This window comes from Cavia porcellus, unplaced genomic scaffold, assembly GCF_034190915.1.
Source record: "Cavia porcellus strain 051 isolate PalLab524CR breed Dunkin Hartley unplaced genomic scaffold, mCavPor4.1 scaffold_2, whole genome shotgun sequence".
NCBI classification, from domain to species: Eukaryota; Metazoa; Chordata; class Mammalia; order Rodentia; family Caviidae; genus Cavia; species Cavia porcellus.
Window position 1 is genome coordinate 40,983,561 of NW_026947485.1, and position 26,595 is coordinate 41,010,155.

Here is a 26,595-nt window from a genome sequence, read left to right on the forward strand (position 1 = left end):
TCATGATGAGTATGAAGGTCGTGATACGAAAAAAGTTGAAATTCACGACGGAGATTCCCAGTGGCCTGAAGAAGGCCTATCTTGTCCCTTCTGCTCCCTGCCCCCCAACTCACAGCCCCGCCCGGCTCAGGTTCTACTTCGGGCTGGGGCTTCGGCTGCAGTTGCGCGCGATCGCCTCTAGATGGAACTTTCTCACCAACACAGGGCGGACTGGCCGCAGCTCCCCAGGCTCCGCGCGGCAAGGGGTTCCCTTTCTCTCGACCCTGGAAGGTGCTGGATAGGGTGCTGGTGCAGTAACTAGCGAGGTGGGGCATTGGACTGTGCACACAAAGCCTGGGGGTCCCCATCGGTTGGATGTGAAGGGAATTCCGAGGTTTCCTCCCGCGGGGCGGATCCAGAAGTTTCCTTCCCCTCGCCTGCGGCTACTTGAATCCTCTTAATAAAATGACAGTCGCCGTGCCCGCTTCCCCCCCCTCCTGCGCGGTGCCCGCAGTGGGACCTCCTCTTGTCCAGCCTCGAGCCCCAGGCTCTAGGCAGAGGGCGCCCGGGTGTCCTGGGGGCGGAGTGTGGGGGACCCGGGCCCGAGCTGCGGGGCGGGACAAATGGTGGAACAGCCGCGCGGCGGGTGGCAAACTTTGCGGGGGAACCGCGCGGGGTGTGGGCTGTACTTTGAGTATCCTTGAAAAAGAAAGCGTGCTTTGGGATACTTGCCGTCTGTCATGTGTTTTTCACGGGCACCCTCATCGGAGCGGTGCTCAGGGCGGACCCGGGCTCCGAGAGCTGCCTGCCTTCCCGCGCGGGTCCCGGGCTCGCCAGGCGCCAGGCGCCGCTCCGAGCCTCAGGGCCGCGCTTCCCTAGGCGCTCCCGCTGCGCGACACCCTCTGTTCTAACCTCACTCTTTGGGGCCTCCCTCTTTCTGCCTGGGCGGGGCAGAGGGGGTGATTGGTGTATTTCTTTTTTAAAAAATGATAACTATTATTGATATTTCTGGTCCCCGCGTCGCTTCGCGCTGCAGCGCACAGGGGGTCCTGCCTCTCCAGCGGCCGCGTCCCTGCTCGCGCCGGGGCTGAGCGGTGGCATCGAAACCCAAGGCTCCCGCCCCTCGGGGTTCCTCCTCCTGCTTCCCGAGGAGACTGGCTGGCGCGAAGCGATTGGCGATCCCGGGCGCGATCCCGGCCGCGGCTCTCCGCGCCGCGCAGGGTGAATGGCTGCGGGCGGTGGATCGCGAGGCGTGGGACGCAGACCAATCGCGGCCGCCGGTGGGAGTATTTGTTATTCACATGGAAGAGACTTGGCGGCGGCTCGGCCAGCTCACCCCCCTCAGCCCCGAGACCAGCTACAAGTGCGGCCGGCCGCGGTGCTAGCCTCGCGCGGCGGCGGCGGCGGCGCAGACATGGAGTTGCGGGTCCCCCGCGGGCTTCCTCACCGCGCCCTCTGCGGGGAGCAGGGTAAGACTCCTCTCCGAGCAGCAGGCAGGCAGAGGAAAAGAGAAAAGCAAGTGCTGAACCACAGGGAAGGGGGGAAGCCCCGTCCCCCAGCCTACAATTCTCCCCCAAACGGCGAGCCGGCTGAGAAAGAATTCCCCTACTTTGTCACCCTTTCGGTTATCTTCCATTCAGCTGACAGCCAGGTGCACCGCTTCTTGTCAGATCACTTTTGCTTTTCCTGGGCAAGAGTAGGTGGCCTTGTATACCTGGAGTCTAGGAGGCAACTGTCGGGCGGGCCAAGGAAACGCGAATGGGTAGAGAAGGAGAGTGGGCACCAGGGGGCGAGGGGCTGGCCGGGCATTGGAGCTTGATTGGGTGTCTGTTGATTTTACGTTGCAAATAACAAGGCAACCACCCCTCTTGTCTTCCCGTGATTGCATTCCAGTGAAGAGGTGCAGAATAGAGGCAGGCTTAGCTTGGAACTCCCAAGGCTTGGAGATGTGATCCCCCAAAAGTTTAGTCGGCGAATGTGAGATTCAAGGGTGAAGGGAAGAGGGCTAGCGCGCCTAGGACGCGCTTATGTGCAGCCGCAGGGTTTCAGATCGCTGTGCCTCGGATTTGCCTACGCTGGGTGACCTCCTGGACCTTCCCTGGCGGAATCCGGACTTGCCCCGCCGAGATGACGAGGTACCTCCGTTACGCGAATCTAAGGCGAGGGATTTCCGAAGTTAACGGCTTCCGGGATGAGTTGAGGTAACCCCCGCCTGCCTCAGCTTGAGCTGGCCGGGTATCTAACCAGGATCTGGGGAAGATGGGGTGGGGGGTCGCAGGGAAAGCCGGGCGATGAGGGGGTCCGAGAGCCCCGCATCCCCGCGCGGCGCGCGCTCCGCCTGGAGTTGCGTGCTCCGAGTTAGCCCCGCGAGGCTGGGATTTCCTTCCCCCTCCCCCTCCCATGGCTCCCGGGAAAACGCCAGAGTTCCGAGTCCTGGTGGGGGTGGGGAAGAGGCAACGTCCGGGGGTCCGGAGTTTCACAAGCCAAGGCTTCAGCGTTCCCCGACAGCGCCTGGGCTGCACGAGACAGTGCGGCCGGGTTTCGCGCGAGGAGCGCAGGGTGTGGGCGCTGCGGGCGGCCAGGTGTGCCGGGGGCGACGCGCTCCGGGCGGGTTGCGCTGGGGGACCTGGGCGGCGCCGGGTGCAAGAAAGGAAGGAGAACCCTGGCACTTCCCCGAAGCCCTAGTCTCTGCCCCTTTTGGGCTTCTACAGTCCCAGGCAATGAGAAGAAAAAGGGGAGGTGGGAGAGAGGAGACCCCGGGTAGGGTGAGAGGCGGCTGCCGGAGATCCAGAGACGGAGACAGGGCTAGAGATAGAGACAGCTCTCGCGGCCAAGCTCTGCAGCTCAGCCCAACAGCCCGAGATGTCCCCTGAGGTTCCTGCCGATGGTGAAAATATAACACAGTCTCTCTCTCTGTATCTCTCTGTCTCTGTCTGTCTGTGTCTGTCTGTCTGTCTCTCTCTCTCTCTCCCTGTCCCTCTCTCTGTCCCCTCCTCTCTGCAAATGAAATGCAGAGGAACGCGCCAGTCACCCATTTGTGCTACACTGCACCTTTGAGCTGCCTCAGGGAACAGCTTTCTTGGCGGCCCAAATTGGGCAGCCTGGATTTAGAGGGTCTCCAAGCGCTCCAAGTGGTTGGGGTGAAAACACACCCCGAACCCCACACTTCCTAAAGCGAGTCCGTCCCAGGAGGGAATGCCCTATTTGCCAGTTGGGGGCAGGTGATCCTTTCCCACAGACCTTATGGGTTGGGAATCAGTCATCTGGTGAACACCCAAGAATACACTAGGATCTTGGCCACTGCTGCAATTGAATAAAACTCCTATTAACAAAATTGGAAGATAGGGTTTGTGGTTGGAGACGTTTACAAGAAATATTACAAACAGGAGAAATACATTCCGATGATAGCTTTTATTTTGCTTGAAAGAAAAAGAAGAGCCACCAGCAGGTAGTTCTTGGATAAACAGCTTATTGCACTTGACTGTAATTTTCATTTTCCGTTATGAAATTGTTTGTCAATAATTGCAAATGGCTACAGAAACCACTTTAGTTTACCTTGGTCACTTGCATGTGAATAATATCTTGAAAGATCTCTGTAGGAGGCAAAATTAGCTGTGTAAAACCCATTCTCTGATTCTTAATGTATGGCTTGATAATTTTGAAAAGAGCCTTGTTCATTAGGGAAAATGATTTTCCCATTTCAGAGTTAACTGCAGGCTGCACCATATCTAAGATAAAGGCTGATAATTTTTGCTTTTGATTAAGAGATGTGGAGACAATTAGATGAGGGGAGATTCTCTAGGAGACATTTTGCCTGAAAAAAAATTGCTGAGAATGTAGCTTTATGCTGATATGTAGGCTTAATTTGTTTTATTTGGTTTGTGCTAGCTAGTTCTGCCCTAATATGCCCCCTTTGGATGTTATGGCTGCTTGAATAATTCTGAAAGCAGCCAAATCCAAAAGGAGCAGGAAAGGAAGAGCTGAGCTCCAGTGTGTGCACGAGAAAGTTAGAGGTCTGGAGAGAGGTGCTCTTTCCAAACTTGGCTGGGCAGGTTGAAGATGCTGTGGGGCTTGTTTAATTGGTATTTATGCAGCAAATAACCCAGCTGACATTCATGTTGGCTGCATTGTGTGCCAGCCTTGTAGAAGAATACTCTATTGTCTTCAGGGCATAATGCACAGAACGCTGTACACATACTCTTGTGACAGCAGTGATGTTTTTCCTTCCAAGTTTATTGCCCACTGAATTACTCCTAGAGTTAGAATACCCAACATTAGGGAACCTTCCTCTGGCCCAGGGAATGGTATTGTTCTGCCTAGGTCTTAAAAGAAGCTGCTGCACAGATATCTCTTACTAGACCCACTGCAAAGATCTGGCCACATCTCCATGCCTGTTGAATAGGCTGCCTTGTAAAGGTCCAGGAAACTGCAGCTGTTCTGTGGATAGAACCTAACTGGGCATCACCAGACTCACACAATGTAGTGGGGACAGTCACTCCTTATTGTTTGAGAAGAGTCTGTGAGCAGAGAGCCAGTTGGATCATATTGTTTCCTCCATGCCCAAAGAGGATTTTTTTTTTTTTCTGTTTTGGGTTTGGCTTTATTTGTCCCTCCCTTCCTTTTATTTTGCCCAAAATATTTTGTTTGATTTTAATTTCCAAAATATTTTGTTTGATTTAACTTGGTGCTTTGACATTGTGACAAACTGGCCCACTGACTGGGAAGGACCTTGAGTGTAACATCACCTCATTCTAGGCCCCACCTCACGCGTTGTGGGCACTGTTGGAATGATTTGAGGAACACTGCTCAAAGAAGCTGCCTGACTCATAGCTCCCTACTCGCATTTGTTTTGTCACCACTTTTAACTTTAATGTTGACATTTCTTTGGTAAAGAGATTATAGCTAACCCAGGAGTCCTCATAAAATGTGGATGTTTCAGTTGGGGGAAGGCAGCACTGCAACTTCAGGTTTTGATGCCTGCTGATGAATTCACTTACTTCCTGGGGTGTACCAAGACAATGAGACAAGCTTTTGAGGTGAACCATAGGACACATCCGCACTGAGGGTGGGAGGAGAGTCAGCCCTCAGGAGGCAGAGGGGAGGGCAGCCTGCAAGCAAGAGGAGGATGTGGGAGAGGCTCTGGAGGAGTGTGTGGAGGTTGCGCAACATGTGTTTCCAATTTCCTTTTCCAGGCAGGTTTATGCCTAAACTTACAGTTTAGAAAGGTTTCCTGTTATCTTGTTTTACTTCAGAGGAATCTGTTGTTACCACCTCTTTCACAATGGCCTCTTTGAGCTGTCCGTGACTTTCAGTTCCCAGGTCAGATATTGTACGTTCAATGATTTCCTCTTCTGTCTTTTGAGTTCTCCTGCCAGGTCCCCTCTCCATAGGCCTATCTAAGGTTGATTTGGAACACACGACTGCTGTTAAAGTCTGACTGGCCATGTGTGTGATGGACAAGGGGGTTTCTCCCATCTTCTAAACATAGAAGGAAAGTATTTTAGTCCTAGCACTAAATAGTATCCCTCTGTGTTTGTAAAGTACTTCTACATATTATATCACTTGATTTCAATGCAGAAAGTGGGCAGAAATTATCAGGTATTTTAGGAATAAAGAAACTGAGACTAGGTAAACTGAGTTGCCCAATGCCATGAAGTGAATACAGGAGGTCTGGAGCTTTTCTTTTTGTACTGGGGATCCAGCTCATGACCTTATGCTTGCCAGGCAGGTGCTTGTGCTGCTGAGCTAAATCCCTAACCCTGGAAGAATAATACCAAACTCAGGGTTTCCGAGGACCTAGGGTATCCCAGAAAATCAAGTAAGGGTTGGCACCATATCCCCCAGTGTCTGGCACCCAAGGGGCATAGGGTAAAGGAGAACATTGAGAATTTAGATATAGTCATATAACTGATGTGTTTTCAAGTCTCATGTCTGGAATGGGGGCTGTGATACCAACTTTGTAGATGAAGTTTTAGGAAGGAAATGAGATAATGTGCATGATGCTGAGAGTATACTACAGGCATTCAATAGGTGTAGGGTTTCACCTTTCCTTTTTCTTTTCTACTACATATTATAAAAGTGGCTCTAAATACTGTCTTTTTTAGCTGCTTAGAGGAAACCTCTGGCAAATCCTTTTGAAATTTGCTTTTAGTTTAACTGTTTAGTAAATTGAGCTTCACATAGATCAGATTTTAAAATATAGGGCTGTACTTTTATAGAAGAGATTTCATAGCTCTCTGTCACATGGAAAAAAATTCACTCAGTATCTTGTGAACAAAATTGGTTACTATGTTTGGTTGGCAAAGCCTTGCTCTGATGTTTGTGTGTAATCTCTCAGTCTCTTATTATTAAATAATAGAATCTCAGAACAGAAAGCTGCAGACACTTTAGAAAGTCTATCTTACTCATTTCACAGATGACAAAATGGAAGCACACAGATGAAGTGACATGTTCAGTGTCACCAGCCAATGGCGGATCCAATTCCAGATTCTGTGGCCAAGAGAGAACTCTTTATGCCCCATCTTTACTCTACCCCCAGCAAAGATCCACACATGTAACAGCCTGAGAGATGGTACAGAAATATGATGCATTTCCAAACAACCAAAAAGAGCTGCAAGCGTGGGCAGTTTCAAGTGACTCTTCTGGGTTAGCAATTTTATGAGTTGATGGCAATATTCAGCATAACCCTTTTGTTAAAGAGCTGAATAGATGGTAGCACAGGAATGCTGATTTGGTCTTTTCAATGGGAAAAATCATAAATTCTCTTTCTTGGCAAGGACCTTACCATGGCATATCTTAACTGTGCTAGGCACATCATGCTGGATGCAGACATGAGGGTTGACCCTGATAGACTCTGGTGGTGTGTTGGGAGTTTGTCTCCATTGGCATCAGAAAATTGGATTGAAAGTAGAGGCGTTTGGATAAACTGCACTGAATATTTCCAACAATTTGAGAGATTCAGAAATCAACCTCTTGGAAATGTCCCCAAATTATCCCTTTCTAACAAGTATATTATTGTTCTTATAGACCTAAGCACCAAAGATGACATTGTACCAAAACCTGTGTACTCTCACCTGTGCTGGCACAGCCAGCACTGTAGCGCTGGGGGCTTTCTCTAAAGACATGATCTCTCTTGGGGGAGCCTGAGGATTTTCAGGGTGCTGTCACTTACTAGCGTGGGGAAATGGAACTGTATTAAACCTCACTGAGCCTTGTTTTCTCAATTATACACTAATTAATGATTAGTGTGTAGAAATTCTTTGAGATCTTGTGTGTTAGGCACTTGAGAGTTTGATAGAGAGAAAGTTTGTAGAAAATAAAAAGAAGCAGAATTTAGGACTCTGACCTATGAGGGGCTGTCCTTACTGGATGTTCAGAACAAACTAGAACACTGTTGAGAGGCACAGACACTAGTTCTAGTCGGGGGACTGGCTCCCCAGGAGATCCAGGTGCATAGGACGGTCAGCAGGACCATTAGTATTGTAGCATGGTGGTGGTGGGGGTGAACAAGAAAAACCAGGAGGGTTCCTGTTAAGCCTCCTGCAGGTTTGCTCAGTGGTAGTTGCCAGCATCTGTTTTCTTCAAAGGTCATTTTCAGGAGCACAGACATTACATCTCCTTGAAGAAGTCTATCAGCACAGGCGAGGTTTCTACCGGCCCCAGGGGAAGGTCGGTTCTAAAGAAAAGCTATTTTACTTTAAATCAAACACAGAACATGAAGTAGAGCTATTTGGATCTATAGCTCAGAAAGGTCATTGTTTCTTTAAAACTCATTGATTCTAACTAGGATGAGTTTGGATTAAAGCTCACAAGAATTCTAAAAGCATGAGCAGACAATGTAAAACTGTACAATGACACCTAATTTCTGTGGCTTTCTACAGACTTTCACATATATTTTCCCTTGGGATTTGAAAAGAAAACTAAACCTTTAAGCCATCAAGAGTCTGTGATTTTTATGGCAATGTATCAGACTTTGAAATAACTGCAATATTTAAATATTTTATAAGTAGCTGTGATTTTATTTTTAAAGTGACAAACAAAATTCACTAAAAAAATTCAATAACTGGGAAAATATGCAGAAAGTTGCTTTTCCTTAGTAGACAGTTACAAAATATATTAACAATGAGAGCTTGTGTTGAATGAACATGTACCCTGTGTAAAGCACTGTGTTTTGTGTGTGGCTGGATGGCAGGGTCTATCACCCCTTTATAGACAAGAAATAGCAAGTGTTAAGAGAACGTGCGTATATTCTGTACTACAGAGGAGGAAACACAAATAGAAATTCAAGTTTGCTCTCCAAGAAGTGATAACCCAATGGCACCTTGTTTTCCATTTCAGTGCATTTGTCCATCAAACCAATTAGTGTCTCACTGTTTCATCCCTGATCTTTCCTTAAATGAAAGCTCTAGAGAGACCTATGAGATGCTAAAAATCATTGCAAATACCAATAAGTTTAAAAGAAACTTCATCTGTTAATATCTCCAAGACTGCACAGCAAGTGGAATTAGCTTAATGCCAAGAAAGCAGGTGAAAGATGCTTTGTGATGAGTAGATGGAGTGTTCATTTGTTCATCTCTAATTGAAGTGTGTTTATTTTCTTAATTCTTTAAGTACTTGGAAGGTGGCTTGGTGTAATGAAGAAAGACAATATTTGGAAAGCAGGCTCCATCTATTGTCCCTTAAGCATTTCTTCTGTACCTTATTTATCTGTTTATTCTGGATTCAAACTATCATTAAGGATATGTTTGGGGTCAACTGAGCCATGTCTCAAATTCTAAATTAGTGGTTAGAGTTAATAAGGTTATACTATCATGTAACTGGTCTTCCCTGTGAAACTGTAAAACACAGTCCTGCTTCCCTGACGGATAGTTTATGGTCCATCGCTTGAATGATCTCACCCAGAAAGTCAAATTTTCTTTGACGAAATGCTTGAGGTCAGGCTGCTATGGAATTTGATTTTCTCAGGGAGAAGCAGTTGCTGAGAGAACTGAATATTCAGAAAAATCAAGAAAGGACTAAGTGTTTGGGGGCTCTATAGAGGAAACTCAAGGCTTATGTGTGCCAGGAGGCAGGGAATACTTGTCATGAGCAGGACAGAACTGTCTCAGAAGAGGGATCAGTGTTTGGCCAGGCCTCCAGCTATGTAGCCTAAAATACAGCAGATGGTATGGTGGGCTACATTTTTGAACCTGAAAATGAAAAAAGAAAACACACCACAACAAAACAAAAACAAAACAAAGCTTTCTTTAAAGGCATTTGGGCATATGTTCAGTTGTTCCCTAGGGAGGCACCATCTTTTCTTTCAGGACAGGAAGGATGGAAAGAAAGTTTTATGAACTGGAACTTGAGCAAATGAATGAAAATACAACCAGATGTTGGTTGGCTAGGGTAGAAGGAAATGGTCCAAATTTTAGGTTTCAAACTCATATATAAATAGTTTAGGAATGAACATCAGATTAATCATCCTGTCAAAATAAATTGGTACTGTTTATTCTCTTAATTATATGTGTGTTTCAAACCTCAGATTCCCTGTGTTAAGTTGGTTCTCCTTTTCAGTTAAACCTCCTCAAAAGTCTTTTGAAAGGATTTCATGGAATTCTTTAAAGAATGAACTTTTTCTATAGATTTTCCTGTAGACTTTTTCACTGTAGGTTATTTCTAGTCTTGATGAAATAACTGTTTTCCCTACTGAGTCAGACAAAATTAAGAAGCTTTTCAATTGATCTCCAGCACCGATGTGCTCCTTGTGGTTCTGGGATCAAGGCGTATTTACTTTAGAACTGCAAGCACGCTCATTGCTTCCACACCAACAAATTAATTGGGAGCACTGACAATGGTAATAGGAAGAGCCACACATGTAACCCTGTGTGTTTCATTTTCAAGTCTTTGTTTTGTTACTAGAAACAAATAAGATAATAACTACAAAATAGTTGACCTATATAAACTTTTCTCACAATGTACAAAAGTTACATAAATTGGGTGGTTTTCTTTCTTCTTTCTTTCTTTCTTTCTTTCTTTCTTTCTTTCTTTCTTTCTTTCTCTTTCTTTCTGTCTCTTTTGTGGTTGAATAATCACTTTCCCACTGGGAAATCTGGGACACTAAAAAACGTTATTAACAGATGACTGCCTTGTTGAATACATCACAAAAGTAACCTTTCATTGTGATTTTGTAGACAAAATTTAAATGCTAAATTCAGAGAACTGTAAAAAATAAAAACAGATTTGAAAAGAAATAATGTCATCCACGACAGGAGTTTCACTTTCATGGAAATAGGATTTATTGAAATAAAATGATAAATAAAAATACTTTCTGGCTTGGGAGAATCAACCTAATTTCTGATACTTTTCTGTTTCCCTTGTTCTAAAAGTGTCATCAATCTCCCCGTTTAGATGCAGTGCAACCAGGTGTTCAGAATCACAGGGGGACAAAAAGAATTAGTCTTACTGAATAGTGGAAATTTTTTAAAAAAAACAGGTTGGTGGAAATTGGCTTAAATATATGAAAATCACAGCCCCACTGAACTGAATCCCCTTTTTTTCCCTCCCTCCCCTCAGGAATAATTCTGCTACAGGGCTGACTTCAAGGACATGAACTGTTGACCTCATCCCAACATCAGAACCTCAGATATTCTAATTTTGAATCATTCCAGGCAAGTTGACTTTTCACGGGAATAAAATTGAACCTTAAGGGGCTGATGGAAATTCACTGTGACGATCAAATCAAGAAAATTTACTGAAATCCTTATGAGCCTTCCCCTCATGGGCCCTGATGGTAGCCTCCAGAAGGTGCAGCCTCAGGCGGTGCTGCTTCTTCTGCGTCAACAATAAACTTTGGGTCTTGGATTGCAACACCACCCGTGGAGAAAATGGTATGCGAGGGAAAGCGATCAGCCTCTTGCCCTTGTTTCTTCCTCTTGACCGCCAAGTTCTACTGGATCCTCACAATGATGCAAAGAACTCACAGCCAGGAGTATGCCCACTCCATACGGGTGGATGGGGACATCATTTTGGGGGGTCTCTTCCCTGTCCATGCAAAGGGAGAGAGAGGAGTGCCTTGTGGGGAGCTGAAGAAGGAGAAGGGCATCCACAGACTCGAGGCTATGCTTTATGCAATCGACCAGATTAACAAGGACCCAGATCTTCTCTCCAATATCACCTTGGGTGTTCGGATCCTTGACACGTGCTCTAGGGACACCTATGCTTTGGAGCAATCACTAACCTTTGTGCAGGCATTAATAGAGAAAGATGCTTCTGATGTGAAGTGTGCTAATGGAGATCCACCCATTTTCACCAAGCCTGACAAGATTTCTGGTGTCATAGGTGCTGCAGCAAGTTCCGTGTCCATCATGGTTGCTAACATTTTAAGACTTTTTAAGGTAGGTAAAGGCATTGTGTTTCTGATCATTGTGAAAGACAATAAATTCTTGTGACTCCAAGTACAGGTTTAAAGAAGGAAGTGAAGCTGAAGATGGGCATAAACCCTTTTTGTATCACTGGCTTTCTTAAAGGGGAAGTTCTGTGCCTGGGTTTCTACGTATGTTTCTGTCACTCCATTATTTGCAATGAACTGAATTAATTGTGAATCTTTTTTCCCAAAAAACAAGGTGCTAAGATCTGTGACATATTGAGTCCTTGCCATCTTGGAATGAATCTCCCTACTGAGACTCATTTTAAATCAAAATATGCATTTTTAGAGAATAATGAACACAGAGTGTTTATCATGCAAAAGATTTCCTTGGTATTTGAGGTACATATGTGATAATTTATTTGGTGTAATTTCTTTAAGTTGTGATGCTGTGTTATAACAAAAGTTCGTGGTGAAGAAATAGTATTTATTACTAATGTGTAGATCAGAGTGGCACTCTAGGAGATAAGATGGCCATAAAATTGTCAGACTTACTATAACTACAATAGAACAGAACCTCATTAATTCTGACTGCTCTGATACAGACTTGGATAATTATATATGATTCTTATTGAGTTAATAGTTCAAATTTAGTGAGCTAAATCAAGACATTTTGACTCAAGTTCGATGACTTATTACTTGTACACTGCACTTATATATTGAATGAAATTGGCAATACGAAATTAAAAATGCTTTGAAAAGTACAAAGTGCTATAAAATAAATTTATTGTACCTCATCATTTTCACTAACTTTCTCATTTTATTTATTATTACCCACTATGTAGTCTTTTGTAATAGGCATAATTTTTTAAATTGCAAATACTTTTCACTCTGATTTCTTACTCAGTGGGACTTGACTTTTCGAACGTAACCTGAATTAATGAGGCTTCTTTTTAGATTATGAAAAACTATTCCTATGCCTATTAGATTTAAAGTTGGACAGATGACAGATATAGTGACAAAAATGAACAAAGTGATGGAAAACTTCACAGAAAAGATGAAAGGAATCGAATCAAAGGCTTTCTGGTTTGAAAGGTATCTTGGAGGCCCATCTCGTTTGGTCGACATCTCATGCGGGAATCCTCTCTGTATCATGTCTCAGAGGCTGCACAGCCTCTGTACAAATTCCTTTAGTTTACACAGGAAAATGCTGAGGCAGCTTGATGGCTATTTTCAAACTGATAAAATTTCCTCCAATGAGGAGGCTGTTTAGCAGAAGCTCCATGTGTCTCAAATGGACTGGCGAGTGACAAACAGGACCTAAGGAGAGTGGTGGACATTTGAAAAGGACATTAGGAAGATTTTTCTGGCAATAAGGACACAAGCTTAAAACAGGCAACGTTAGCCTTTAGGCACCTTCTTCTCCACTCCAGAAACCTCCAGGGAGAGCTAGACAGTTGTGAATATTTCTGGTGGGCTAACTAACTCCTCTCCGGGAGCTGAGATGCAGAACCAGGAAACTCCAGCGTGCTCTCACCTCCAGGGATCTAGGATTCCTCCCGGCAGTCCTTCTCTGTGCAGCATGGCACCTGCTCTCTGGAGCGGCTGCTGCTCAGTCATCTTTCCTTTCCTGATCTGAGCTCCCTCCTTACTTGCTCTAAAGTATTTCTTTTTAGTTAACTCAGTGAGTGCGGCTCAGAAACACCCACTTTTCTAGAAGAAAAATTATTCATGAGGGTCTTCTCACTTCTAGGACCCTCCTCATATACGAAATTCCTTTTCTCATCAATCCCATAATAATTACCATGACAGCTTCTCTTTCCTGTCTGATGCCCACTGAAAAGTCGACATATGATTGGGGAGTGGGATGAAGGTGATAAAGTCCTTATCTGAGGTTCTGAAAGCTTCTTCACATTAATTTTTGCCACAGAATCAGCTTATAGTTAAACTTGAAGTAATAATAATATGATGGTAGGTTGTTGGGAGTATTTAATGAGAAAGTACAGGTAAAATACTTTTTGTTTTTAGGCTGCTAAAAAAAAACTTCAGGCCCTCTGAAGGCAGGAGGGGAAATTTTGTTTTGCACAGGCTGTTATCTGTCTTCTGTCTTCTGTGTTCTTCCCTCACTGACTGGCCAATTCTCTTGCTTTCCTGGATCATTCTGGGGGGCGGGGCGGTTTATGTAACCAAAGACCAGGAGGGCTGTTGGGCAGTCTGTGGTCCAGGTTAATTCTTGAGTTGCCAGCTAATACTTCAAGGGCTTTGCCCTTGAGTCACCAGGCTGCAGGTCACCATTAGCCAGGAGGGGGAGCTGGTGGTGGCAGAAGCCAGTCATAGTGAGCATATATTTAACCTGCTGGAAGCTAATCTATTTAATAATCAAGTTACTGGTTTTGAAAAGTTGATATTCAAAAGTCAGCCAGTGAGAGGGTATAGATGCTCAGGTAGTCTTTCAGCTGAACCTGAAATCAAATGAATGTGACTCAAATAAACTCAACTTAGTGTTGTGCTGCCTTGATTTATTTTGGTATTTTATATATGACCTGTACCTAGCACTTCATAAGGATTTTCATTATGGTATAATGATAGTTGTTCTTGGGACAGAAAATGGTCCACTTTATGTGTGGATGACTTCTGTTTATACCCAGATGCTAGGACTGATAAGAGTAGTTATCAAATAAATGATTAACAAATTAATGCATTGGGACTTGGGATACAGTACTATTATAAAAATATTAATCCTCTTTAAGTTGATTGCTATGACTTAAATGAAAAGAAATCATAAATAAATAATGAAGTGAAAATGAAATGAAAATAAATAAGTTTATGACCCCTGAAAGATGACATAAGACCCAAGGAATCTAAAAAGATGCATGGAAACTCATGTGTTGCCACTTATTCTTGGATTAGAGGAGTTAAAGAAGGTAGAAAGTCTGGGTATGAAAACATACAAGCAATTGATCTTGATCATAGATGTACAAACATGGTCTCAGTTCATGCATTTACTCTCACTCAGCAATGAACATGAATTGGAATTATAAGAATTTGGCTGAGACCTTTATAAAATTTTATAGAAAATATTTGTGGCAAAAGTGATAATAACCTCTAAATATCTTAGTTCTCTTTTTTGGAGAACTCTGGAAAAGCACTGTCTCTACTTGCAGGATTTTTCTTAATTGAATTGTGAAGGAGATGCCATCTTCCAGGCACTCCAGATTACCTCCATTTTTAGTGTTGCGCCCTCTGCAAGCTATTCTGCTTTATGCTACTCTTGTTCTTCTAACCAGAAGCTGATACAGGGGATTCATCCAATATCTGTCACCTCCGTGTCTGTGTTTAAGTCAGAGGAGGATTTTATTTGCCTAGTAATCATATGGAATGAAATGATTTGTCTTTGTAAAGGGGATTCTGTCCTCAGTTGTGGAGGTTCCTTTAGGCTGTGCAAGGTACTTGCGTGGAGGAGCTCAAGGAATTGTGCTTGTCTGATCTAGAGGGCGGTGGCATTACCCTACCTTTGTTTCTCTGCTTCTCAAAGCTCAGATGCAAATGAAAGAGAATTGACCCTTTTAATTTCAGAGGATATTTGGATGAGGGGCTGGATCCAAATATACCAGGAGTAGGAAATACTGTGTGGCGTAGGCCCACAAGATCCTAACACTTCACTATTTCAGTGATCTTCAACCCTGAAGTTGGCATGGGCTCAGGCCCTTGTCTTCTCACCCCAAGTGGTGTGTGTTGGATTACCAAGACTACATAAAAGGTTTTCCAAATGGTAGGACCCAGTGGGTGAGTACTGCCTCCCAACTCCTCTCAGAACTATTTTTTTAATGAGAGGAGATGGATGTCTGCTCTCTCTCAGGTACGTTGGAAATGAAACTGGTTTCAGAAAAACAGAACAAGACTTCAATGATACGAACTTTTCAGAGATGCATTACTGTGAGTCAGTGCATATTACATGTATGTAAACATGCATATGTAGTTTGTGTCCTGGCATGGAACATAGTAGTCACCTAGGTGATGGTTTAGCCCCTTGAGAAATTTAATGGATTTAGATAACAGTAGTACCAATTAAAGTAATGTGACATGGAACTGGAGAGTAGCAGACTCCAGACAGTTTATTCTATACAAAAACATAAATGACATTTAGGGATTACTATATTGTAGAAAGCCCAGTGAAAATAGGTACCCAACTCTCAGGAACTATGTAGCTTGGGAATTTTTTTTAAAAATTAAGGATCTTTTGGAAATGTTGACTGGGAAGCCTATAAATTAAATTTATATATGCTTTATGAAGAGATCAATTTTTCCTCTTTCTAGAACATTTCCAGCCTTATCCCTTAAATTACAGCAAATTTATTTCTCAAAACACTAATAATACATCTCACATGGGGCAAAGATTGAATTTCTGAGTTAAAAATAGCACATTGATGCTGGAGGTAACTCACATTAATGTCTACAAAGATGCATTGAGTTATAAGAGGACAGTGTCAGATATAATTTTTCTCTCTTCTGTTTTTCTAATTTTACCTGAATTGTTAATTTTCTATTCTGGACAGATAGGACACAGATAGCCTGCAGTGTGTCCTTCCAAAGCAATCAAATGTAACTTGTCAATAGAAATCCATTTGTGGGTGGGCTAGATAATTTCTCCCTATGTGGAACTCTGCTGGTTATAAATGACTAAAATTGATCTTCATGTTAAGTAAATGAAATACAGAGAAATGTCTTATTTCCCTGGAAGTCTTTGCCTTCTTTGCTGTGTTTACAAAGATATATCTTCTTTCAAAAGACTCTACCAGTTGTAACAATAACTAAAACCAAGTGTTTGGGGAATTATTTATTGCACACAATGAGTTTTATTAACTGTAAACTATGAAAAGGTAAATCTGCCATATCCAGGCTCATCTAGTTAGATGGATGAATAAATGAGCACAATCAGTAAATTCAACAGGAAGTAACATTTCATATAAATCTTGTTGGATAGAAATAAATAACAGCGTAGTGACAGGTAGATTCCTTCAGTCAATCCTGTAGTACTGTAGCAAGCTCCAGTTTGTGTATGAAAAGAGCTTCCTTACCTTAGATGAAAGATGATGGTACTCTGTCTAACAGGTACCAAAGTAGTGGCATTGCCTGAGAATGGACATTTGAATTCATAGCCAGAGAGATATGTGGAAAACACTGGTTTGCTAATGTCTGTCCTCTTCTTAAAACTTTGTAAGGTCTGTGTTCTCAGTGTGAAGACCTTCATTTTCATTGAATGGAATTTCTTTGTTATGTATAATGATGATACAGTCTATACTTTCTCTTCTTAGTCTTTATCACATACTATTGCAATTATTTACTCTCTGTTAGACCACGAGCATCATGTGCATAGGACCCATGTATATCTTTGCTATTGTAATCCTAGACTGTATTTTGGACTTGCTGCTAACCTTAGACATGTTTGTCGAATGAATGAACCAACTCAACTCAGCTCAACTCGCTTATCCCAGCCCTAAATATTGGAAAAATATTTGAATAGATAGCACAGAAATAGAATTGTTTATTTTACTTTCAAACTCTTTTAGAAAAAGGAACAGAAGGAGGAAGAAGGGGGTTAAGAAGGAAACCTGGTATATTTTGGGAGTTCCTATTTTCATATGCTTCCTCGTTTTTGTATGCATTTACATTTTCTCTAAATAGATTTTTAAATTAAAAATTGAATAAGTAAGATACATGAATTCTTTCTCATTTTGAAAGGTGTTAGCAATAGATAAATTGATAGTGTAAAATGGAACAAATCCAATTACATGTTCATATTACCTAAATAACTTTTAAAAAATATGGATATTCAAAGCCTATTCAAGATCATTGCAACTGGGGTGAATCCCAGCCTTGATAGGGTTTTGAAAGATTATCACATGATTTTGATATTTATTTAGGACTAAGAAGCACAAGATATTATTTTTTTATTTTAATGGATATTTGATATTTTAATTATATGGGTAGACCATAGTTTACGCTACAAATTTCTGATAGGGAAGTATAGAAATATTACTTTCCTTTGATTTTATAAGATCATTTATAATTTGAAAAGCACTTGTGACAATATCACAGTGATAGAGCCTCATCCAAGTATTTCTAGCTTTAGACTGAATTTTGCTATCATAGAGTCCTTTCCTGGGCCATCAAAAGGACTACACTGATGAATAACTAAAACTACCTTGCTATGAGGCAGGCATACAGGGCACAGGAATACATCACAGGGCCTGCTCTTCATAACGTGTACTGCCTTCGAATCAGTGGCATGGCCACATGCTCAGACTGTGGAAGGAGCTGAGTGGAATAGGTTTTAAACGAATTTAAATCTTTCTTGCTTTCCCTTTCTGTGGCTGGTCTGAAATCCTACAGTGAATACTAAAGGTATTTTAAGAGCTTATTTAGTGATTAATGCTTATCTTTTGGGTATTTTAAACAGTGAGGTTGTTTTAAAAGTAATGAGGAGACTTTCCAAGATTGGATACTATATATTTTTTCTTTAGAAGTTGTCTGAAAATCTAAAACAAGGCAGGGTGGATGTCAATTAAAAAAATAAATCTGCATAAGTACTATGCTCTTTTCATTCATTTACTCTAAAGATTTATTTTTTAGAATGATTTTATGCATATAGGAATACTCAAGACTATAGTGAATTTTATTTAGTTTAAACCAAAGCTCATATCTTCCTGGGAAGACAAATTTGAAGGCTGTCTTGCAGCTTCAGTTCAGTTGCTCTCAGACTTAGCATGCATCAGAATCGATTGAATGGCTTGTTGGAAACAGATTGCTGAGCCCACCTTGAGAGTTTCTGAATCAGTAGGGCCAGAGTGGGGTCTGAGGTCTGGCATTTCTAACTGTTGCCAGGGGATGCTGATGTTGGTGTTTTGGCAGCTTATGCTTTGAGAGTCCCCACTCCATACAAATTGCTTGCTGGCTGACTTAGCAAGTCAAAGGACGCAAAACAAAAATGAGATTTAGCAATGTTCTGTCTGACAACAGCCTTTATTCTTTTGACTCATACCTGGTTAGGCTTCTGTTCATGTTGGTCCTAATCACAGCAGCTGTTCTCTGAATCTATTTTTAATTGTGGGCTCCTTTGGAAATTGTGTTCTTTGTTAAATAATGCACAGCTCAAGAATTATGATCACTATAATGGCCACTTGAACATGACTCCTAAAACAGGGTCACCCAAATTACCACTTTTATTCATTTTTTCCTACTGAAATATTATGGCAAACTGATTTAAGATACTTAGACTCTAAGATGCACATTAACTGGGAATTGAGACCAGTAAGAGATAAAAGAGGCTATGATTTGCTTTGGCTCTCAGCAATTTGTCTTCAGGAACCATGACAGCTACCTCCTGATTTCTATTATACAATGAGATTGCAAATAACATTCCACAGCAGTCTTAGTCAATAGAAGGTCACAAGCGGTAGGGATAGGGCCTATTCACCCTTTTGATTGATATAACACATTTCATGGTCAAAGACAGAGACATCTCTTTTGGCTGTCTCTTGGGACTTATTATTCTTAAAACATAAAAAATGTACATGTAATTTTATGTGTTTTAAATTCATAACAAATAGCAAACTGGTAAGTTGAAGGGATCTAAGCATAGTATTATCCACAGCCACCTTTATCTGTTTCTAGAATGGGGTCAGTTTTCCTTCATTAGGCCTAGAAAACCAACAGGCATGTGTTCTCCATGTTGACCACTAATGTTCCTCCAAGGCTCTTCCAGACTTTTTTGAGAAGGCTCATTTTCCTGGTATAATCCCAGAACTTTTGGTTAGTTTCAGCATGAGAGAAGTCATGGGTCTGTCCCTCATTGTTCCCCACAGTGCCGCCAAGGTTTCCCGGGACATGTGGGTGGTAATATGTTTCGTGCTGGTGATTGAGAGTAAACTCTAGTTTTGATTAGTACTTGTGTCATTTCTTATATTTTAAATATGAGTATCTACATTATAGCAATTCTATTCATTAAAGTTCTTGGAATTTTTGTGTTTAAGTTGTTTGTGGTTTGTATTCTACTTATGCAGATTTGTTAGATATTGTGTCTTGTAGATAGCTGTTGTCATCAGAAAATTTCTATTCTTTACATAGTATTGTGATTACTTTTCTAATGATGCTGATGCTCTTTTGAGTAAAATAAACACATATGAATTATAGGAACTAGGGCAGGCTTTACAGTCAAATTCACTGGATTCAAATTTTGGCATAATGTTTACTAACTGTGCGACCTTAAATAAGGTAGTTAATCTCACTACCCCTAGTTTTCTCATTTGTCAAAGGTAATAACAGTACCTCCTTTATAAGGCTTTTAATGAAGACTGACAAATAAAATGCATAGTTTTAAGCAAATACCTGGTACATAGTAAGCATCACAGTTGTTTGTTACAATGATGATGTTGAAGATGAAGGTATTTGTGTCTATTATCAGTAAGAGATTCATCTTGAGATGAGCCTTTCTTCTAATTTCTCAACTGTTTGTACTAAGTTATCTTGTTTTGTGGATAATGGCATTAGAAGTGTAGTCAAATAATAAAGAATCCAAACAGTGACAGGTCCAAATGGGGTCTAGGACAGGGCAAACCTATCTAATTTTCTTGAATATCCAGCTTGAGAATGTGACCTTATTAGCTCCATGTTCCAGCCAGGTGAACCAATATAGCGTATTGTTATCCTTCCCAAGTCCAGGTTTTGGGGGTGTTAGCCTTGTTTAAAAAAACAACAAAACAAGAAGATTGGGTGACTCAAGGATAAGCGATGCTAAATTTCAGTGTTGTTTCTGCATGCAAAGAGAAATAAAGACAACCACAACAGCAACAATACTACTTTCACCAATTCTCACCCACCTCGACTTTTTCCTAGGGTTCCCGGCTTGATGGTAGAGTTGTGATAGCAGTGGGCGGTTGACTTAAACTGGGAGTGAATGACAGGCAGTCTTTTAAATCTGTTTTGGGTTGAATTTCTTTTTTGTTGCCTCAGCATTTGATCCAATAACCTAAAGACAAAAACAACAGGTTCCCTGTGAACTCAGATCATTATCCTTTGTTTAGGAGAGAATATTTTTTGCCTCTCAGGAATGATCTATATGATGCTAATTCCTTATACATATGTCATAAATGAAAACATTAAAGACATTGAGAAATATTTGCTCTAGAAGTCACATCCCCTTTAGGACTCAGCCAAACAGTGAAACTAAATCTTTTAAATTTTAATTTATCCTATGAACTATTATGTTCTGCCTTTTGGAAATATGAATAATTAAGTCAAATACATTACATTTTCATTTGAATAAAATATGGGTAATTTACTCAATATAAAACAACTTTATAGGGAAAGAGAAATTGTGTTTACACTATACATAGTTTTTAAAATTTTATTTTAAAGAGGCTAAAACAGAATAAAACCAATAAAAAAATACAGTGTAAGTGATATAGGTCTTCAAAACATTACAAAATCAACAATAGTGGCCATAATGCCTTTTATTGTCTTCAACTTAGCTGCAGATACCTTTGGGCATAGTCAAATTAAACAGAAAAGAATACAACAGGAACAATAAAACAAAACAATGAATGCAGTAAAGGACTTCAAAACAAGCCAATAGTAAATCCAAAATTGCTACCATAATATATTTTTTTATCTTTGAAATAGTTGCTCATGTTATCGGATTTAACAAACAAAACAAAAGAGAGTAAAACCCAACCCAACAAAATCATGAAACTGATACAGGATTTCAAAACAAGACCATAGGGAATCAATAATGGCTTAAACCCTCAGAAAGAGATTCACAGTAGACGCCACACTGTATACCGCCATCCTCTGAACCTGTGATCAGACCACTGGCCTAGACCTGCAATGTCAGTGAAACACTAAAACACCACAGGCATCCAATTGCATTTCACCTCCATAGCTGTAATCATAGCCTGTGTTTCACTTAAGGGGCAGTGGGGGTCAGGGCAAGATGGGATTGGTACTTCTTATTTGCCAGCCTATGTGCCAGAAGAGGCTGGGGCCTGGATGTGCCCTGAACAGTGGCGGCCTGCACATGGTGCTGGTTCCCAGATGGGCTTGCTTCCTGGTGTGGCCTTGCTTTCTCTCCCCGCAGTCCACAAACGGCGCTGACTCACTGGGAAAGGTTTGCATCTGGCTGTCCCCAGTCAGTCGGCTGCAGCCCACACATGGTGCTGGTTCCTAGATGAAGCTTGCTTCCTGGTGTCACAATGCAGATTTATGCAGTCTAGGTAGAAAGGTCTTATGAGAAAGAATCCTCTGAGAGGTGTTGTGAGATAATGTTGACTAATTCTTGGTAGAGCTCTATAAACTCAGTACGTGCAGTACTAACTTTCCCCTCCATCTAGAGAAGTGGAGTAGAGTGAAGAAGAGAGACTGAAGTAGAGCAGAGAAGCAGGTGGAGTGAAGAGATGTCAGCATTTAACTCAGTTATTCTTTAAAATTAATGGCTGAAATAGATAAATGGGTAATATTCAATTAACTCATGAACAGGTGTTTGTAAATGTCCCATAGGAATATGTGCCATGACTGACACCTTAGCAATAGTTTGAGGGAACTAGGTCATCCTAAGCTTCTGTGTTCCTAAAATCTAGTTAAGGAGAAATCACTAACATAAACTATCAGTGAACAATATGAAATGATGTATGGAATAAGGGTACATCACTGAGCACCTTGAAGCCTGACTTCACTTAGGAAGCTGCGGTTACCAGCCAAGATGTTTTAGACACTTGGCCTGTTGTAACAAATGCCATAGACAGGATGGCTTAAGCAACAAGCACTGATTTCTTATCGTTCTGAGGTTGGAAGTCCAAAATTGCAATAGTGGAGTTCTTGGTGAAGGCCTTCTTGGTTTACAGATGGTCATCTCATGGTCTCATTTTAACTTTCCCTTGTCTCTTCTTGTAAAGGCACCAAGCCATTCACAAGGGCTCCAAGGCCCAAAGGCCTGCCTCCTACTATCATTACACTGAGGGTTAGGATTCTAACCTATGAATTTTGGAAGAGACATTGAATGCCCATAGTACAGATCTTTGTGTAGTGACAGGGGTTGGGCTTTCTGTAGAGAGGTGGTTAAGAATGTGTAAACTTGGAGAACAGAGAGGAGAAAGGATCATGCAAGCCTGGGAACCTTATGAACTTTTCGCCTGAGGCCAGCTCACTCATAGATATGAGGGTGTGAAAGAAGGGGAAACTTTTTTCTCTCTTCTTGGCCTTTTTTCACTATGACAAAACTTTAAGTGATATTTTAAAGAGTCTGTTAGGATGATTCAAAGTAAGCCTGAGGTACTCTGTCTCTAGTTCTCACTGAACACAAAACGTAGGGCCTCAGTTAAAATCCAAGGCAGTGGGCATAAAGCATCCAGAGAGCAGAATGCTGTGCCTTTGTGACCAGGGTACAGGAACAGATGAAGATGTGCACTGCTGCAGATTTAAGGCAGGAGCCCAGAAGCACCTGCCCTCACTCTTTGGAAATCTACTCAGCCTAAGAAAAAAATTGCTTTTTTTCATTTGCCACATGGATATCTTGACTGTTTATACTGTTCTCATTAAATATAGATGTACAATTAATTACTGAAAAGGAAATTAAATGCATTATCAGTGAATCAATTTTATCTGCCTCTTTCCCATAAGGAAAGCCACTCCATGAGGGCTCACTCTTCCTTCTGTCTTTCTGAGCCTGACTGCACTATCAGTTTCACAAGGTGATCACATATTTTGGTAAGATAAACATTGGAGAATGACAGTGTTCTAAGTGGAAAGGGCTTTGAGTTACTTGGAAATAGTTCTGTATTGAAAAAGTCATAAATAATTGTCTCTCCCTTCCTTCCTTCCTTCCTTTCTTCCTTCCTTCCTTCCTTCCTTCCTTCCTTCCTTCCTTCCTTCCTTCCTTCCTTCCTTCCTTCCTTCCTTCCCTCCTTCTTTTTCTCCTTTCCTTCTCTCCTGCTCCTCCTCTTCTTCTCTCCTTCTCTTCCTCCTCCTCCTTTTCTGCATTACTGGAGAGTAAATGCAAGGTCTTTCCATTGAGCCATATCCCCACCTCCTATTGAATTTTTGATTTTGAGGCAGGGTCTCACTAAGTTGCTTAGGTGAGGCTTGAATTTGCAGTCACTTTGCCTCAGTCTCCCAGACTGCTGGGATTACAGGCCACAAATGACTATTGTTCTTAATGCCACAGTGACTCACCTTTTGTTTTCGGAAAACAAAACAATTCTCTTAATCCCACCGTTGAAATGGAGCACAATGAGCCATATTTAGTTGTCTTTGAAACCATAGGGTTGAACTATTAAATCTTTGCATTTTTTCCCTCACCAAGGAAAGATGGTACTGAAAATTCCAATTTTTTCTTTCTTAGTTAGAGTCCTTTATTTCATCTATATTTATGCAGCTCCAGCATCTGTGAGTTTGGCTGGTGTATAAATTAATATTTACAGGTAAAACCTTGCTGAAAATAAAATAGATTAAGTGGAGAATATTTTTCCCAAAGCTTCTTTCTCTAACAAAAATGAAATAACCCAGCACTATTCTTTTACTGAATGCCCCATCTGTCAGTTCAGTGCTGATCTGAGCCCACACCTCCTTGAAAGTATGTGGAGCCCAGGGTCTTCATGAAGCACAGTGGAAGAACCAGGAGTTTAAGACATAGGCTTATGTTTACCATAAAAAATTTCTCTGAATTACAGAAAACTAAAAGGAAAACCTGTATTTTGAGATTGTAATTACAGTTAAATTTTAGCCTCTACTGATCAGTATTAACTATACCATGAAATAATTTTTTAATGATATTAAATCAGTGATCTAAAATACTGTAATGGTATAGGAATGATGTATAAATATAATTTTAATACTTTTTGTAACAGTTTTATGCTGTTTAAACTAATAGCATCAATATTTCATCCCAGTACAGTGGTACATGCTTACATTTTGGAATAAAACAAATATAAACCTGCAAGTAGTGTTTATCATATCTACCTGATGAGAATTACCCCTAAAGAATCTATGATTATTTACGAAATGGTTCTCGTAAGGGAAAAAAATACATAGTTAGCATTGTACTTTGTTTTAAATGACAGAATGAAATTCAGTAGGTTTTTTAAATTGTTTTGGTTTTAAGTAAGGTATGCTCTGCTTACTATGATCCATACATATTTGGGTATTTTAAAGATATTTTAGAAAGCTTGGCACACAATAATTTTTTTCATAGAAATTGTTTTTCCTAATGACCACGTGTTTGGAACTTGGAATCTTAAGAGCTGGAAGGGATTTTTTTTTCACTTTGAGTTGTTCATCCAAAGCAAAATCTATTAAGATTTTTTGTAGGTAGGATCCTTTGTCCCTTGAGTTAGACATATCTCTCTACCCAGCCCCCATTTTCTGAAGATTCCTCTTGCTTCCAAGCCCTGAAATCTCCAGGTTAAGATTTCTGGTTTCTTTATCTACTTCTCACTGTAACAGAACAAGAACTAATGTTTATCGACAGCTTCCTGTATGCCAGGCCCTGGGCTAAATGCTTACCATGCCTGTTCTTATTTGATTCTCATCATGACTGTCAGATAAGTATGGCTTTCAGGAGAGAAAATGAGGCTCCTCTAAGGGTTACCCAGAAAATAAGTGGCTAACTAATATTTAAATGTAGGTCTATGCTTTCAATCATTGCTTTTCAGATGGTAGTTTTCAGATTTTCTATGGATTGTTTTTCTTTCAACACACTTCTGTGCTTCTTTAACCTTATTCTGAGTTAAATTCATGTTTTCTTGCCATTTTAAGTGAATGCCTTTGTGCAGGAAAGTTAAGCCCTCCATACAGAAGACTTCAGCTCTGTTAGCTTCAAATATGAATGCTTAGTCTGTGGGTGGCCAGAATGGCAGATAAGACTATCCAACACATCTATGGTGGGCAGTGGCCTCAATATAAGAATGAGCCTGACTGTCCATGACACCAGGTATGATCCTTGCCGCTGGAATGGCCAGAAGGCCCCCAGGAAATGTCAGGAGGCATTAATAGGAGCTTCCTACTGTTGGCAGATGTTTGCTGAGAGGATATTTGTGGGAAGTATTTGTATTATTAAAGTTGATCAGAGAAAGTTTATGTGTTAGGAAGTTTTCCTAACTTGGGAGGACTGATATATCCAAGATTATTTTTTTGTTATTATTTTTTAAAGTCAATGGCAGGATGTGGTAAAATACTTGGACTTCAGGAAAACATTAAAAACATCAGAATAAATACATGTGCTTTGTTCCTACTCCTTTCCCAAGCCAAGATATGACCTTGTGACATCATTTCCTCAACAAATGGAGTGAAGTTCTAGATCAAATAAGAGATGTTAAAAGGAGCCCGCTTATAGTGAGGTTCTTTTATTCATGTTTTATTTCCATTACTGTCTACCCTAGAGTAGTTGGGTGCTTATACTGAGACCAGAGCTTATATATCAATGTCAGAAAAACAAGTCATTGTCGCATTTGTAGAGAGACAGTGGAGCTCTTGCACTCTTTCTTATACCTTGGTAGAGGGAGAGGGCTGGGTTCTTTCAGCCACTTTTTGGGCCACGTGGACCTTGCCAGCAGCAGCCCCTCCCATGCATGTATCCTCCCCGCCTGAGAGCCTCCTAATTCTCCCATTGTGGCCCTGGTTCTTGCTAAAGCATCTTGATCCTCCACTCCAAGACTCCTTTTACTTGTAATGTGTTTAGATTTTACTTTACTTTGAGAACACTTTTGATCTTTTTAGAGTTGCTCTAGACTTTCCAATTAGGTAAAAACAACTTTTTATGCTTTTGTGTCCATGGTAATGGATTCCAGGAGTGGTCTAGAAAATCACTAGCTTCATGTGCCAGTGGACAGTGGGAGCATTACAGTTCAAACTCTAAAGACCAACCCACTAGTAGGAGGCGTGCAAGACTGATAAAAGCAAGAACTTTTTTTTAAAATTGCAATCAGGATTTTGGAAATTGAGTACCACATTGCAGGCAAATGGCTTGGGAGAATTAGCATGAAATTTAGTGTTCACTAATCAGTTCAAGGTAGGAAGAGCAAAATTAACTAGAAACATCAATTTCAAATTTAGCAGTGTATGAGAAGCCATGGAATTCCATTTCTGAATTTTTTTACCACCTTACTGAGTTTTCACAAGTGCTACTTCTGCACTTGAGAAGTTAGATGTGGGAGGAGAGGCTTCCTAGGGTGATTTGCCTTTTGGTGACAGGGAAATTGTTTCCAAAAACTGAAGCGAATCTA

The 26,595-nt window shown here is 41.3% G+C and overlaps 1 protein-coding gene across 4 annotated transcripts in view; it reads left to right on the top strand.

The window, feature by feature from the left end:
* The first annotated feature begins 714 nt into the window (after positions 1–714).
* Positions 715–26,595, top strand: part of Grm8 (glutamate metabotropic receptor 8) — a 783,619-nt gene continuing 757,738 nt past the window's right edge. The window contains exons 1-2 of one of the 4 annotated variants that reach the window (XM_063241274.1): positions 715–1,448; positions 10,534–11,354. In XM_063241274.1, the coding sequence (XP_063097344.1) occupies positions 10,845–11,354 (510 nt within the window). In that variant the 5' untranslated portion in view covers positions 715–1,448; positions 10,534–10,844. Of the gene's footprint in view, positions 1,449–1,609; positions 2,181–10,533; positions 11,355–26,595 lie in introns of those variants that run through there. The other 3 variants (XM_003475159.5, XM_063241281.1, XM_063241278.1) reach the window with 3 other exon arrangements.